Raw genomic sequence first — 15212 nt, forward strand, 5'->3', positions numbered from 1 at the left:
TCAGCTCATATCTCCTTGCCATCATTAGGTCTCAAAGATCCATTTTTAAGTGTTTAGACCCTCTGAAGAGAAAAAAAGAATAGGGCTGAAGGAGTTAAAGAGTTTATTGTGCTTTTACACATTTTAAGAGATCATCTTTCAACAATGGCAGTAAAATCAGCATGTAGCCTTAATTTTCTATGGTTGAACCTTGAACGTGAATCATTATATTACAATGTACTTATTGATTTCAACAGGAAGAGGATTAAGCCCAGAAAATCAGGTTAGGAACCTGAAACTGGACTGAGGAAAATGGAATTTTTCTGGTACTAAAACCCTCTTATGTTATGTAAAATACATTAGAATTTTAAATATGAGATTTGGCCATTTGGAAAATATTCTTAACATCTTGAAAATCAGCAGAGAAGTGACAAGGTCAGTGAACTGAAAATCTGATTAGTAACCAGTGCTTTGAATAAAAAACCCTACTACTACACATATTATACAGTAATATCTGATTTTACCCACTTTCACCAACAGACATATATAAAATGAAAGGTGGTTTAATGGAATATTCAACAGGTATAAAGACAAAACATCTGTGACCATTGAGTTTGTTGGCCACCAATACCACATTACCACATTTCCATTGTACGCATATATAATATACACACACAGAGTGTACAGAGTATATATATATACTTCAAGTACAACTAGAACATCAAATAAGTGAAACCATTTTCAGTTACCTGTTTATTGGAAGTACCAGGCTAACTTAGCCACAGGTGCTGGCACTTGCTCCTGCTGCTCCCTTCCACCACTACTTAACTTGCTGGAGAGCAAGTAACACATTTCAGCTGCACAGCCATTAACCCTCCATGCATTATTATTATTTCCTAGAGCTGGTAGCAGCAACCCACCCCCAATAATTTACCCAGAACTGTTACTTGTAAAAATCCTAATTTTGGAAGTTTATGGTTTTGACAAGCAAATAATTTGGACAGAAGTTTTCTATAATGGACATATTCCTCTCCAAGTTTGCTATGTGTGCTATTGAAGACCTCAGCTGAAACAGGTATTTGCTTGTCCCTATAACTAAAAGATATATAAGTCTGTGGAGTCATTTGCCTGGGAGTTTCTAGTACTTACAGGCTTTGGAACAGAAACATGGCAAGGACCAGCCTGAGCACAAAGATAGTCCCTTTAGCCTGTAAAAATTCACCTAGTTTGCCCAGATATAGTTGTTTTCCCCACACCCCAGTTCAGGCAATCCCAGCTCTGCCACACTCCACCATCCTGTACCTCAGACATGCCAGCTGGACCATGAAGAAAACAAACCACCTGAGAGGAAGAAGAGGGAAAGAGCCAGGTTTGGGGCAGACAGAAGCAGAGAAAGCTGGCAGTGACAAGGCAGGCTGCTCTGATTACTGGGGGCTTTTTCATTACCATCTGTATTGCCACAGCTTTCAGATAACCCACAAAAGAGATTAAATAAAAAATTAAAATAGAAAATATACCTCTTTTTTATATGCGTATGTGATGACCCAACGTGGCACTCTGCCTTGTCTGTGCTTTTCTAACCTCTGCTGACAATGGCAGTCCAGCCACCTGGGGACACGGCACACGGTTTATGCAAACCCACTGCTTGCAGCAAGAGCACTGGGAAGTGGCTTGAATACCGGCACAGGCTGGCACCCTGGAAGTCCCCAGGCACCTTTTATTCAAATGATTTAGAAGAAATTTTGCCCAAATTCCACATCCAACAAACATTTCTTAAAATGCTCTGTATAAGGATTTTTTTACACAGCAAATAGCCATATCTTATTTTAAAGAGTATGCTGCAAACATCTTCAACTACTTTGAACTTCAGATGACCTGTTAACAAAAACAGATTCTGTAAGCAATGAGCACATCGCATATTTCAGCGAGTAAGAGCACAACTCATTGAAATTTCCAACTTATTACAAATACTTAAATTAGAATTAGCTGTGTCAGAGGAGAGCAAAATTACTTCATTAAACTTTAGCAGGAGGCCAGGGATGCTGGTAACACAAGGGTGCAAATCACTCCTGTGGTACTGTCTCATTATTACTTGAAGCAGTTTTGAGCAAACATAAAAGACTGATAAAAATATTTTGGTCTGTGCAAGGTGGCTTGAACTCGAATATGGAAGTACTGGAAGTGACAAATCTTCCATCAAGCAAAAGAAACAAATGCAGCAAGGATGAGAAATTAATCCAAATTCACAGTCATAAGGCATCTCTCTCTCTCTCTCTCTCCACCCCATCCCCTGCCCCCTCCGTAGCAGCCCCAGCTACCTGCACACTGGTGCTGTTTGCTACTACCAGTGCTTCGATCTGCCCTCCATGGGTCACAGGCTCATCTTCATCACGACCATGACTTGTAACCAGCTAACTGGCTCTCTACCAGTCCTCACACAATGGTAGAAACAATTCTATTCAATTCCACTCCAGTAGTGCTTCACTGAAGCTACAGATCAAGAGAAATAGATCTATGGGATACCTACTGCCTTAAAAAACAGTGGGGGATGGTGCAAGCCCAGAGAAAGCGATACTACCAGAGCACTCCAAGTCACAAGACAAAAGGAAGGCTTCTTGTTAAGCTGCAAATTGTCTCTCATAAAAAGACCAGATGGCACTAAGTTGGCACAGATGGCATGAAGTTGTTTAGGGTAAATTGCAGTCTAAGTTAAATCTGGACAAATACTTCAATTCTGTTTTTAATCATTCCATTGTTAATGGAGTTAATTGCATGGTCACTTGGGAATAAGCCCTTTGCACTGAATTCAAAGGTTAAAAAATGGCCCTAGGGAAATAAGGAAGCACTTCCACTAGCCACTTCCACCAAGTAACTTTCTAAGTCTTCCCAAAGTTAAATTAACAATGTAACCAACAAAAATGCAATTTTTTTAATTTTTTTTTTTTTTTTTTGGCTCTCCAAGTGTAACATGACATGTTTCTAAAGCTCTAAGGCACCATGTCTCTCTTGGGAGCTGACACAGGGTACTGCTGGAGAAACATCGGAGGAGGCAAGAGCTATGAGCACCCCAGCACCTCTGTGCTAGCTCCAACATGGCCAGAATGGAGCAGGGAAATGGATGTGGATCAGGAGAGCTGACACCCAACTTAGGACACCTGTTGTCAAAATGAAGCTTGGTGTAGAGAGCAGAATATTCAAGCTCCACAAAGGCATGGACAGGTTACACCCAGGGCATCTTGTCTTTGAGCACAACTAGCATGCACTACCTACTGGTGGCATGGCTTCCACTCAAGGTAAAAGGCGGCAATAATGGAGTTTGCCACCAATTATTCAGTCATGCATGAAGTGGAGCATCTGAAAAATGTTGCTGCATTCTGGAAACACACTGCTCTTATTTGATATTGCTGTATAAGCACCAAACTATTTTGTTTTAAAAGCCATGGTAAATTTATGAATGAAACTGTGCAAGAGGGATTTAATAAGAGATCCATAGCAAGTGTTCAGTGGTCTGGACGTTGCCTGCCACCAGGGTAGCATGAAATCATTTGATAATTAGACCATGGCCATGCAGGATTAACATACCATAAAAATATAGGGCTGCATTATTTTTATTTATATAACAGATGGATGTTTAAAAAGGTCGTGCATTTTTAATGAATGCAACGTCACGCCAGTGTTGACAGAAGATTTAGGAGTGCTACAATACGGCCAAATCTAAACCCCAAAAATGCTAACTTCCCTTCCCCCCTTCTCCTCCAGTCATGGAGCCAAGAAACAAATGTGCAATAGTGCTGTGAATTTCATTCCAGAGATCAGCTTAAGTACTGTATTTATAGAGCAGTAGGTTATATTTTCTTTCATTTCATGCCTATTGTACATAATTACAAGACTCCCATTACTAGAGCTACCTGAAGGCCTCATACTTCTTATTTAGCCCCACAACACATGGATAAGATAGAAGAGCAACTACTACTAAAAAAATATGGTAAACTGCTAAAACTGTATTTTTTTAAGCAGAACAGTATTTGCAAAATTTTTCTTTAAGTACAGGTTTGCAGAGTATTTCTTCTTTAAAAAAAAAATACAGGAGAGAGACCCAGTAATGAAATACCAGTTCCTGATACTGTAACATCACAGAAATTGCATCCTTGCATTAACTGTGATCTACAACTCTTTATTTTGGTGGGCAGCCCAAAGCTTCACAGCCAAGCTGTAACAGGTAACAAACTTTGTGGCCCTGTGCAGCCGCTATATCTCCATCACTGCCTTCAGACAAGGCAAAACTGCAGCCCTGAGAGAGCATGGACACATCCCCATCTGAAATAATTCAGAGCCAGAAACCTTCATCAAAAATCCCACAGGCATTTGCTAGGGAAAACAGCAGCAGTCTTCAGCCCCTGCCTTTTTGGCTTGCTCTGACCCTATTCTGGCATCACCAGCAAAACGCACAGGCAGTGGGGTCTGGAGACACGTGGCAAACCTATATTGATACTACACCAAGGGCTGCACTCAGGCCCATTGCTATCAGCATAACCACAGAATACATCATTTTAACTCCATTGTCAAGAGAGGGGTTTTTTTTCCCCTCCCCTCTAATATTGAAACTCACAATAGGCCCTTTAGGTACTGATTCCCACTTTCCCCTGAATAACAACTTCATGAGAATTGGGCTTGCCAGTCCAATTTGAAGAGATAAAATTCTAAAAGTTTTCCTCAAAAATCTCATTCCTCATGTCCTTTCTCCTCCTCTTCCAGAGGGGAAGAGAAAAGGATGAGGGACAGGATCGAAAATGCTGATATTCCAATAAAATACTTGAAAATAAGAAGGTTGCCAGAAAACCGCTTTTAACATTTTAGGGATTTTAACTAAAAGTGAGGGTTTTTTTCCACTTAAAGTTATATAAAGCAGATACAATAAGCATTTATTTATTTTTTAAGCCAGCCTTTTTGTCAGGCCCCAGTTTTCTTCTAAAAAGTTTTCATCTGGAGAACTTGGAGTTCCAGGAAAATACATACGCAGGAGTGCAATATGAACTCATGCTCCATTCTCCACAAGGTTGGTCCTGCCCCAGGTGGTACTACTGCAATCCTGTCAGACCGCCAGTGGAAAAATGCTTTTAAACAACCGCTATCTTTAACAATAACACTGGGAGAGGCCAAGGGGATTTCCAGGTGTGGAGCCTGAAAAAAATAGAGGTGAGGGGAAGCTATTTACCAAACTGAGCATAAACACTGCATCAGCAAAATCTGCTTCCAGTGCACTCTAGCTGCCTGCATACAACATGGCCTTAAAGAGGGTTATGGTGAACCCACAAGTAACAATAAATGGTACCAATAGCCAGGGCCTATTCCTCTCCCATAAACCAAAAACCACCTAACTGTGAAGCCATGTGTTTCCTCACAGCATCCAATTGGCCTGTGCAATTAATTGCAAGCAAATAATCATTGAAAGTTTTTTTTATGATTCATAAGAGATGGGGGACTTTGCTATTAGTGTTGGACAGCCTGTCAGTATATTTGCCTAAAAATGCCAGTTTTGCACGCAAAATTCTAAATCACCTTTTTTATTCCGAAAACACTAATCTAAAACTTCCCCCTTCTTGCAGTTTCCTCAGGAGCAAGAGGTTGGAAAGGGAATGCTGGGCTATACAAGGTACAATTCCAATACAAAATGATCTTCATGTGCTACTGACTGTGTTATCTAGTATCTAATCACTCCAGCAATATTTAACAAGAACACTTTGCTTTAGTGATTAGTTGTCATACAGCTAACTTTTGCCACTTGTGGAAATAGCTTTGCTTGGGCAGGGTGGGGTTCTTTGAGGACCCAAAAAAAAAAAAAGGAAATATAGCAGCTATCTTCTACAGATAGGAAATGGAGGACCACATTATTAGTGACGGTCCTGTTTTACAATCAAAGGACACCACCCTGCATACAGCCAGGTTAGAGATCAGGCCTATTAGGCACCTTGATGCCCTTGTCTCAGAAGGTCCTTCTCTGCTTTTCCCGCTATTTAGTAAAATAAAACATCACTGTGGAGCTCAACATGGAATATGGTCCAGAAAAGACAGTTGGGGGATTAAGAACAGAGATCAAGAACAGGCATGGTCTCAACATTAGGCAATACTCCAGCTATTCCGCCTTTGATATTTCATGCTTAAGATCAGACTTCTGCATTATTAATCAAAAAGAATTATTAAAGTGCTCTGCTATATTTTTTTTTCTTTCCAACCTTCTACTACACAAGGCACATATTGGACAAATCTCACATACTCAATTCATGAACTATATCAGTCTTGAGAAAAACCAAACACCAAATCTGGTGTTCCTTTCAAGTATATTAACTGAGGTCAGAATCTGCTCCTGGGCAATCGTATAAAAAAATCAAACAGTTGGGAAAGGCCTGTGTGTTCAAAAGCCTCTCTGCTGCCTTGAACTCAACTCCAGACACTCTAAAGAGCTAAAGCACAAAGATATTTCATAGGTGGGTTTCATAACATTCTGAAGAATTGCATTATCTTAAAGATCTTGGAAGCCAAAAGCTTAGAAAGCAAGATCACAAATCACCTGCAAGACTTGAGCCAACACTTACACAATAAAAGGTCTATAAAATAGAAGTACGTCAAAATTCACTCACCTTATGGATCTTTTCCTGCTAATATAACACCTTGTCATGGCAATAAACGCATTGTATCTTCCCAAATTCAGTTGCGCTTTTCTATCTTGAAGATTTGCCTGATGACGTCTTTCTTCAGCTCTAGAGATACAGGGATAGTTTAGCTGTCATACGAAATGAGTATATTTTAAGACATACAGGAAAAACTGTACAAGACACATTACATTCAGCTTCATGCAAATCAAATATTACCATTAATCACCTCTTATGAGGAGGTTGGATAAGATGCCGTATACACAATCAGAGTAGCTGACTTTTGAGCCTGTTGACATATCTTTAACCATTAAGGGTGAATTTCATTCCAACTAATTTTAACAACCTAAAAACGAGGTGCCTAACCACATCTTGCTATCCAGGTTCTCTCTACAGTGAAAAGGAAAGATGATACATCTGGAGGATGATTCATCACATCTATCTTAGACACTTATTTTAGGATGGGATGAGTCACTCTCTGGATGCACCTCTCTTTCTTTGGTGATGGATGGAGCCTGGACACCCGAGTCAATTCAGATATCTATGTTTTAAACGGCTAAAGTGAGTTGACATCATCAAAGCCTTGGTCAAAAGTCCATACAGAAAGCAGACCTGAGGGGATGGCAGTCTGTCAGGTGCTATTTCTAAAGATGTTATACGTCTTCATCAAACTGAGAGGGGATTTTTCCAAAAAAATCACCATCTGCGTAGCAGCTGTTACTTCATTTTAATTATTCATGGCTAGCCAGTTGCACTGGGGAGAAAGATGATGGTGTGGGCAGAGATAAGAATGAGAACAACATTTTTTTAATTATTTTGGTCTGACTTCATGGACTGCATACTTGAGAGGCCATCTGAGGAGATGCAAGTTATTTAACTTGTGACTAATAGTTTGCATTAAGCTGCAGACCAACAGATGCCAATATTTCAGATTAATTTACCAAAGCACCAGGCAGCACTATCACTAATTAGAGGAAGAATTATTTGAGAGGCTGTTATCCCGAGACCAGATCATGTACTAATAACCAGACAGTGAGCGTTTTGATAGCGCAATTGATATTACTATATTTCTTTTTAAAGGCCTTTCTTAATGGCCAATACCCATCACACTAAGGGCTCCAGCTGCCAAATCATTTCTATTTTCCTGTGAATCATGGCTGGCTAAGCTTGCTTGGGGTAATGCAAGTAAAGTGTTTTTTTTAAAGGAGATAACAATGAGCAATCAGCACCGTAACAAACAAGCAATGTTTCCATACTCAAATCGCTAAATATTTTATTCAAAGATGGAAAACAATCCAGCATTGGAAAGATTTTAAAATCCTAGTTTTAACAAGATACAAGCCTATGATGTTTCTACACCTACATTAAGAATCACTTTTGTGGAGAAACTCCACATATGCAAACAAATGTAAGGAGAACGTGACCTTATGCAAACAAATGTAAGGAGAACGTGACCTTCGGGAGTGGAGTAAGCACAGAAATGGGCTTCAGCTGGTGCAAATTGGCTTTTTAGCTGGAGGGAGGGGAGGAGGCCTCTCCGTAACCCCTTCAGGCTTCCCCTCTGAGAGGCAGCAGGAGCACAGGTGTTTTCTCCTGCCCTCTCCCTGTGTTTGTGTGGGAGCAACGTCTCCCTGCTCCGGCCTTCACGCTGGTTGCTGCTCCAGCAGTCACCCAGCTGAGGGGGCTCTCCAAAAGACTACCCAGAAGCTGCTAGATAGGCAGCTTTTTTTGTTCTCTTGGGCTTCTAAACCCAGGTTTTTCTTTCTTTTTTTTTTCCCTAGAAAGCACTGTTCTTCCACAAAATACTGCAAGAAATCTTCAGCGAAGGACCCAGTCATGGTTTTGTCTCTGAACCATGCACAGTGCACTGCTGCAACAGGAGCAACCATAACAACAGAGCGTGTCATGGCAGCAATGCTTTTAGAAAGGTAGTTCCCCTCCAGTGACTTGTTTTATGTGCTGAATGCAGGATTTAACTTTTGCCACTGTGAGAACTTACATAAAGGCTCTGGTATTCCATTAGCTCCAAGTGCACGTATGCCTTTATGGGTAATAAAGACACAAACAAGGTTGCGATAGTAAAATGCACGTATTATAAAGAGCATAGCTTCAGTGCTGTATACCCTTTGTATTAGACCTATATAATCAAGCAAAAGACAACTTCCTAGTAAGGAAGTAAAGCTGTATTGACTCAGATATTTTTACAGTCCAAGTGTCTCCTGCATGGGAGGGTCAGGTGAAACCCACAGCTCATTGAGGTCCCTTTGGTTTCCAAAGACGTGGAAGTACAAATATGGCAAAATCTTTATCCAGCTGAGCTGCTTTGTGCACAGTGCAAGGTAAATACATTGTAAAGGCCCAGGTTGCTTTGACCTAACCACAGGCAGGCAGGTTAAGCATCCGTGAAGGAATTTAACACGGAGGCAGAGATAAAAGTAGCTTCCCCTGTCAAGCCATAGGCAGTTTGGATCTTTCCCCTTGTTTCTCTCAGCATAAGCCTCATGTTTACAAGATCAGAAGTAGGGACTTAACATGATGTTTATTATTTTACTCCTGAAGTAGAGGCAGCAGCAGTGTTTAATTATGGTTACTGGATACACTACAGTCTGCTTTCTACTCTTACTGCCAGTACTAACTTTGCTCTTCAACCAAGAGCTGAAAGTTTGGATCTCGAATGGTTTTCAGAGTAACCGCCTTGTGCTGCTGGCAGCAACGAGTGCTTTGCCATTAGCTCAAGTGGCAAGAGGAGGGATCACACCGCAGCTGATGGAAACATGGCGGCTGGCCTAATTCCTGCTCTAATCCTGTCCCTCATGTTGGTAGCTGGCGTTTCACAGCAAATGCATCTTGCTTGAGAGCAAAAGAAACAGCTCTTATTAATTCCTACCCTCTAGGATAGCATCTGCCAGCTGGTACTCAGGGAGGCTTAACTTCACCTTTGCAAATGCCAAAGCTTGAATTTTAGGCACTTGGGTTCAAGGACTTATGTCTGCTTAATGTCTTGTAAACAGCTTTTTTTTCTGCTCCTCAATCCATGGTTTTCCAAAGGATGCACTCCTCCCAGACTCTGTGCTTTCCTATGATTTAGAAGATGTCTTTGAACAAGGAACATGTCTTACTTAAACGGGTAGGGACTGCACATATCACAGTTGGATCTTAACGACTTTTCTGGCCCTAAGTACTGAAGGGTAATCATCACTACACAACAACTGTATTATAACAAAATGTCTACACTTAATCAAAACACAGTCTACTCATTGCAGTCAATCCTGAGGGCCAGTTTAGGAAAAAGCTGTGAAAAGGAAATGTGCAGAAATATACCCTTCTTTTTTCCTGTTTTTCCAGAACAGCCTATCTGACAGTGTCAGAAATTTGTTGTTATACTTTGATGAGCAATAGTTTTCCAATTTTTGTTTTGAATAAAATGACATCATTGTATTTTGCATTTCTAAGGATGAAAGTAAACTCTGATAGAATCAAAAAGATGCAGATTTTCAAAAACCCATATGTAGGTCTTCCTTGATTTAGTATTAGATCGTTAGTACTAGTGATAGCAGCAAACACTAAAATTAACCATGTACACTGCTGAAAAACAAATTAGTAAACACCGTGTGTTGAATCACAACAGTAAGCTGCTTTAACAATGACAGCAAAATTATTTGTAACAAAATTCCTGTTGTTTATTAGGTACTGTAAGAATGAAATGTACAGTATACAAAATTAATATAAAAAATGTTCACGACTGATTTTAACAATACGTTTTTCTTTGGATTAACTGCAGACAAGCAGCTTTTTAAGAAGTTATGCTGAAATCTATTTTCTATTATAGGATCTCAAGCGTATCACTATCTGCTATCTACAATTTTAATCTACAAAATGAAAGCTACCGAATGTTTGCTGAATCTTGGTGGCATTTGTTGGAAAATAATAGAACAGCCACATTATCTTAGAGGAGAAAAAAAAATTAATTCATTACAACAAAATGTTAACTGTTCAAGTTCATAAGCAAAACTGCTTTTGAAATTTCAAACCTTAAAATGGTACATTTTCAATATCAAACACTTGCCATAAGAAGTTACATTCTACTACACTGATGACAAAGATTTTCAACTTTGTTTTTCCTTTAGACAGATACATAATCCTGGTTTTCTTTTGCCTAATGAATTTTCAGATCTTTAAAATTAGTGTTAAACAAAGTTCATTCTCCTATGGTGCATTTCATAAGCTGAATGTTTTAATTTAAGGTGTATCTATATAAAGGAATGTAAAATGGTTTTCATTTGTTAAATCTGTGTATTTTCAGTTTATGTCATATTATTTAGCAGAAAGATGAACGAACTACTAATGACTAATCTAGATAGCCTAAAAACAGTCTATCTGTTCCATACGTACATGTTTGCCATAATGCTTATCACTACAACATAAAATACACTAGAAAAACTGAAATTATTACCAGGGAATATTACATACAGTTATCAGTATTGACAATGTTTCCCTGATTAAAAAAAAAAAAAACAAAAACCACCTTTAATTGAATTTTTCACACACGCTCTACTTTGCAATAGGAATATGATTTAAACTGAAAATTCTTCTCATGTTGTCCAAAAAATTTTTCTTAATAGACACTGAATATATTTGCACAATTGCAATGCATTCAAAATAGCGAACTGCTGCCAGATAAGCCAATCAGTGATTTAAAACAGGAATGGGTGCCTGGCAAAGAGTGGGCCAGCCTTCCAGAACAAAATAGATGGTGGTCTTTTTCTTGAAGGGTCTCTAATGTAAATCACTTCACCTTTTAAGTTGGCACATATCACAAGAACTCTTAAAACAATCCCTGTGAATGAACATGAAGACAAATCACAATACAAATGATGCAAAGCCATTCTTCAGATATTTAGAAGAGTCCAAAACCATTTTTGTTCTTTTATCTTTTAGCATTAAACTGGTAAAATGCAGTGGATCGGGTACTGTATTTTTAATAGATAAACTATTCAAATTATCTTATGCTGGGAACAGCTGGGCTTGCCGTTTTCTTTCCTTTTATGCTCTTTTTAAGACCATTGGCAAGAACAATCTGTAGGCTCTTGGATTGAATAGCTGACCCAGGTTGAATTACTGGTGCAATACAATTGCACAGTTCGTCTCTGTAGTCTGAGCTCCCTGCAACATTTGCAGAATCTTGCGTATGTGTTGATGTTGTAGTTGTAAATGCTTGCAGACGGGCACTTTCCATCACATGAAACAATGTTCACCTGGTAACAAACATGAAGAATAATCAGCAAATTGAAGCAGCTAGGAAATAAAGTTAGGAGTTCCAAGGAGAATCATTACTAATGCTACCAAAACTGTAATAAAGACTGTAACAGAAACAGTCAAACCGGGAATTTTTTCAAGTTTTATAGTCAGGATTTGCATTTCTGTTCAATGAGACGCTGAAACTAAATTTTCTGGCTGCTCAACAGTTTACTCTACAAAACGTACTCTCAGACTCATTTTAGAGGTTACAGCTGTTTCCCTATACTCTTTTATTACAGCTTTTCCAGGCACTCTTACACATCTCACATGAGACGTCTGTCTACACCCTTGCTGCTGCTCACACTGCCTTACTGTCCAACAGAACATGGTTGGTGTCCTCCTACAGTAAATCCTTCGGCAGACACACAGATAGTGCCTCATTCTTCCTACACATTTTACAGTATGCTCACACTGCCGTCTAAAAAAAAACCCTTCAGGATCCAAGAATGCTTCCTTCATAAAGTTGGCATTTACTTTCCCTAGCCAGACAGAAAATTAAACACATCTGCAGCTGTTTTAACTGTAGTATAGCACAGGCAAGATTCTGTTATATCAATTTGCATATAATAATTGCATTATAGGTTGAACTGAGACCTTGGATTTGCACTAAATCAACATGCACCTAAATGCATACAAAAGCAGAAGTCCCATCCCCCTTTTTCTTATTATTTGAGGAGATGATTGCTGAGAATGCAGGGAAACATTAAAACAGCTCTATGAAACATAGAAACCTGACTCTGTGAGAGAGATGCAGGCAATAGCCTTGTGGAATTTGTGTTCCCTTTCTTCCTTCTTTTTCTCTCTTTTTTTTTTTTTTCCCCTCTTCTATTAAAAAGAAATTGTGATAGTTATTTACTTACTGGTGTGTTACTCCTGCAGTCATTCTTGCGGATAGTCATCCTAACAGTCACCTTTTTACAGAATTTTCCATCTTCCTTACCTGCAAAATGGGCATTGATTGAAAAATATCAGCTCAAAATTCTAAACATTTCAGAGACAAGAAGATTCCTGAACGTTTTATGGGGTCAAGAGACACAAGGAAGAAAATACCCAATACATCACTGCACAGACAAAACTTTGGCAAAGTGACGTTAGCTATACATTGTATCACTTTTAAAACTATTCTATTTCATGCATTAAAGTAATCTGTGTCCTTGTAACTTCAATAATAATTGTAAAAGGTTCATTCTTCACTCAGAAGTCTTTTAAGAGTAAGTCCACTGTCTTTCAAAAAATTCTGTGAAATAGATCATCCACTCCTGCGAGAAGGCTTGTCAATAATGCATAAAATGCATTTTCTATGAAATAACTGTAACAAACTTTCATAGCAGCAATTGCATTCCAGTGGCATAAACAAAGTTTAAAATGAACACTTAACAGCAGAACCTGATGAAGAACATTCTGTATGTTTTTATTAAATAAGAAAAAGAACACCAGTCAACAAATGAATTTTTTAATTTACATTTTCATTGGCATTATTTCCACAATTTTTCTCAAAGAAGTAGGTACGAAGTATATGGATGAATAAAGAAGATAAAATGAAATCATGAAATGAAATGAGGAGTTAATTTAAGAAGGGAATCCTGAACGTTTGAAGAAAAGCAAAGTAGTTCAGTAAAAAGTTCAGTTGTTAGAGACCAGAAAGCACAGTATCTTCTTACAATGATCCTCTCTGTGCTGAAGAAACCACATCACATTGCAGATCTGTAAGAGAAATGAATAGTCCATTCCATTATAATAGCTTCCACAGTTTCACAGCAGATTTTACACACCATGATGCAGTCCCACATGACCCTCCACTTACAGAGCTGCATTTTCTTTCAGCCAAGAAATTCAAAGATGTTGACAAAAGGTGAATACTGTTAGCTCCAGAAAAGCAAGGGCAATGAAAGTCTCACTGGTTTGAACAATACCTAATATTGAACTGTGACAGAGGTTTATTATATCTTGACGTGCGATGTCCAGTTCCCTGCTCTAATCACTGTCAAACCAGGTTAATACTGCTTCTCAAAGAGAAGTACTTTTTGTGGTGGTTTTGGTTTTTTTTTTGTTTTTTTGTTTTTTTAAACATAAAAGTCTGCTACTGTTTCTAGACATAGCAGAGGTTTCTGAAATGTGAAAGAAAGGACAACAATGAATCTTCTTGGAAGCAAATAAAAATCTACAATCAGAAATGGCTGGCTACTGCTCGACTATCATTGAATTATATTTGCTTAGGGAAAAAGTAAACTAAGAAATGAAGAAAAAAAGAAATTGTTTTTGAAAATAAAAAACTCACCATTATTTCATGTTTCTCATAGTCCTATTCATGTCTTTTCTTCTTTTATATTATACTTGGTGTGTAGGATGGAAAATTCAGTGCAGCTGTGGCTATGAATTCATCCAAGCTATAGTGAAAGTACATCATATCTCAAAGAAATAAATATATAATGTATTTCCATGCATGTACTTTAATGTCCAGTGGCTTTTGATGAGCTCTACAACATAATACACTTTTCCACGAACAACCTTATAAAACATGTGAGCATCTTATACATGTCACGTTATGATGAGATTCTTTTTCAGTCTGTATGGTTGAAAATCCTTGCTTACATTTTGAGTTGACTCGTAACACCTTTGTCATTTAAAGTGGTGTCAATATGAAAGAGTAATATAGATTTCAGTGTAGTACTCCTAGAGTCATGAGTGTAATTTAAGAAAGGATGTATCACTTAGTGACGTACAAAATGACAGTCAACATAATTTCTCCTACAGAAATAGAGAGATGTTTTTACAAAATAAATGCCAAAACAATTGCATTCATACCATGTGACAATTCAAATAATTATCATGCTCTACTAAAAAGAACAAAGATCATCTCAATTTTCATGGAATAAACTTAGACTTGCTATTTTCAGTACACTGTCCTAACTATGGATGGGAAAGAAATGACCTGCTTCTACTGTGTATGCCACTGGAAGCAAAACTGTATGATACATCATCTGCAAAAATGTTGTTTTAAATTCTTTACAATGTTTAACAAGCAAAGCCATTAGTCTCTATGTTCTACAGCACTGCAAACATAATGGAATTAGCTTACATTTTTAAACACAGCAATTTTACACATGCAGCAAGCTAAAGACTATGCAAGTGCATACTACCAACAGTACATTGTTGGCTAACAACAATGCACTGCCCACACAGTGCAAAATGAAAAACAAAACCAAACTGTGAGCCACCCTGAACCATGAGCAGTTATACTACACTGCAGCTTTTGGCATAATTGGGTAATGTGAGGCCTGACGC

The 15212-nt window shown here is 38.4% G+C and overlaps 1 protein-coding gene and 1 long non-coding RNA gene across 7 annotated transcripts in view; both read right to left on the reverse strand.

Moving 5' to 3' along the window:
- Nucleotides 1–7188, reverse strand: part of LOC138689271 (uncharacterized) — a 55844-nt gene extending 48656 nt beyond the window's left edge. Inside the window, exons 1-2 of one of the 4 annotated variants that reach the window (XR_011328119.1) lie at nt 6849–7188; nt 6618–6737 (exon numbers count right to left, since the gene is read on the reverse strand). This is a non-coding gene — a long non-coding RNA (uncharacterized lncRNA). Of the gene's footprint in view, nt 1–6613; nt 6738–6848 lie in introns of all 4 variants that reach the window. The other 3 variants (XR_011328118.1, XR_011328117.1, XR_011328116.1) reach the window with 3 other exon arrangements.
- Nucleotides 7189–10284: 3096 nt separating this feature from the next.
- OTOG (otogelin) overlaps nt 10285–15212 on the reverse strand; it is a 113828-nt gene continuing 108900 nt past the window's right edge. For 2 of the 3 annotated variants that reach the window (XM_069803722.1, XM_069803720.1), the window contains 2 exons: nt 12788–12867; nt 10285–11884 (listed from right to left, as the gene is read on the reverse strand). In XM_069803722.1, coding sequence (XP_069659823.1) covers nt 11684–11884; nt 12788–12867 — 281 coding nt within the window. In that variant the 3' untranslated portion in view covers nt 10285–11683. The other variant, XM_069803721.1, reaches the window with a different exon arrangement.

The sequence above is a fragment of the Haliaeetus albicilla genome, chromosome 16, assembly GCF_947461875.1.
Source record: "Haliaeetus albicilla chromosome 16, bHalAlb1.1, whole genome shotgun sequence".
Classification (NCBI taxonomy): Eukaryota; Metazoa; Chordata; class Aves; order Accipitriformes; family Accipitridae; genus Haliaeetus; species Haliaeetus albicilla.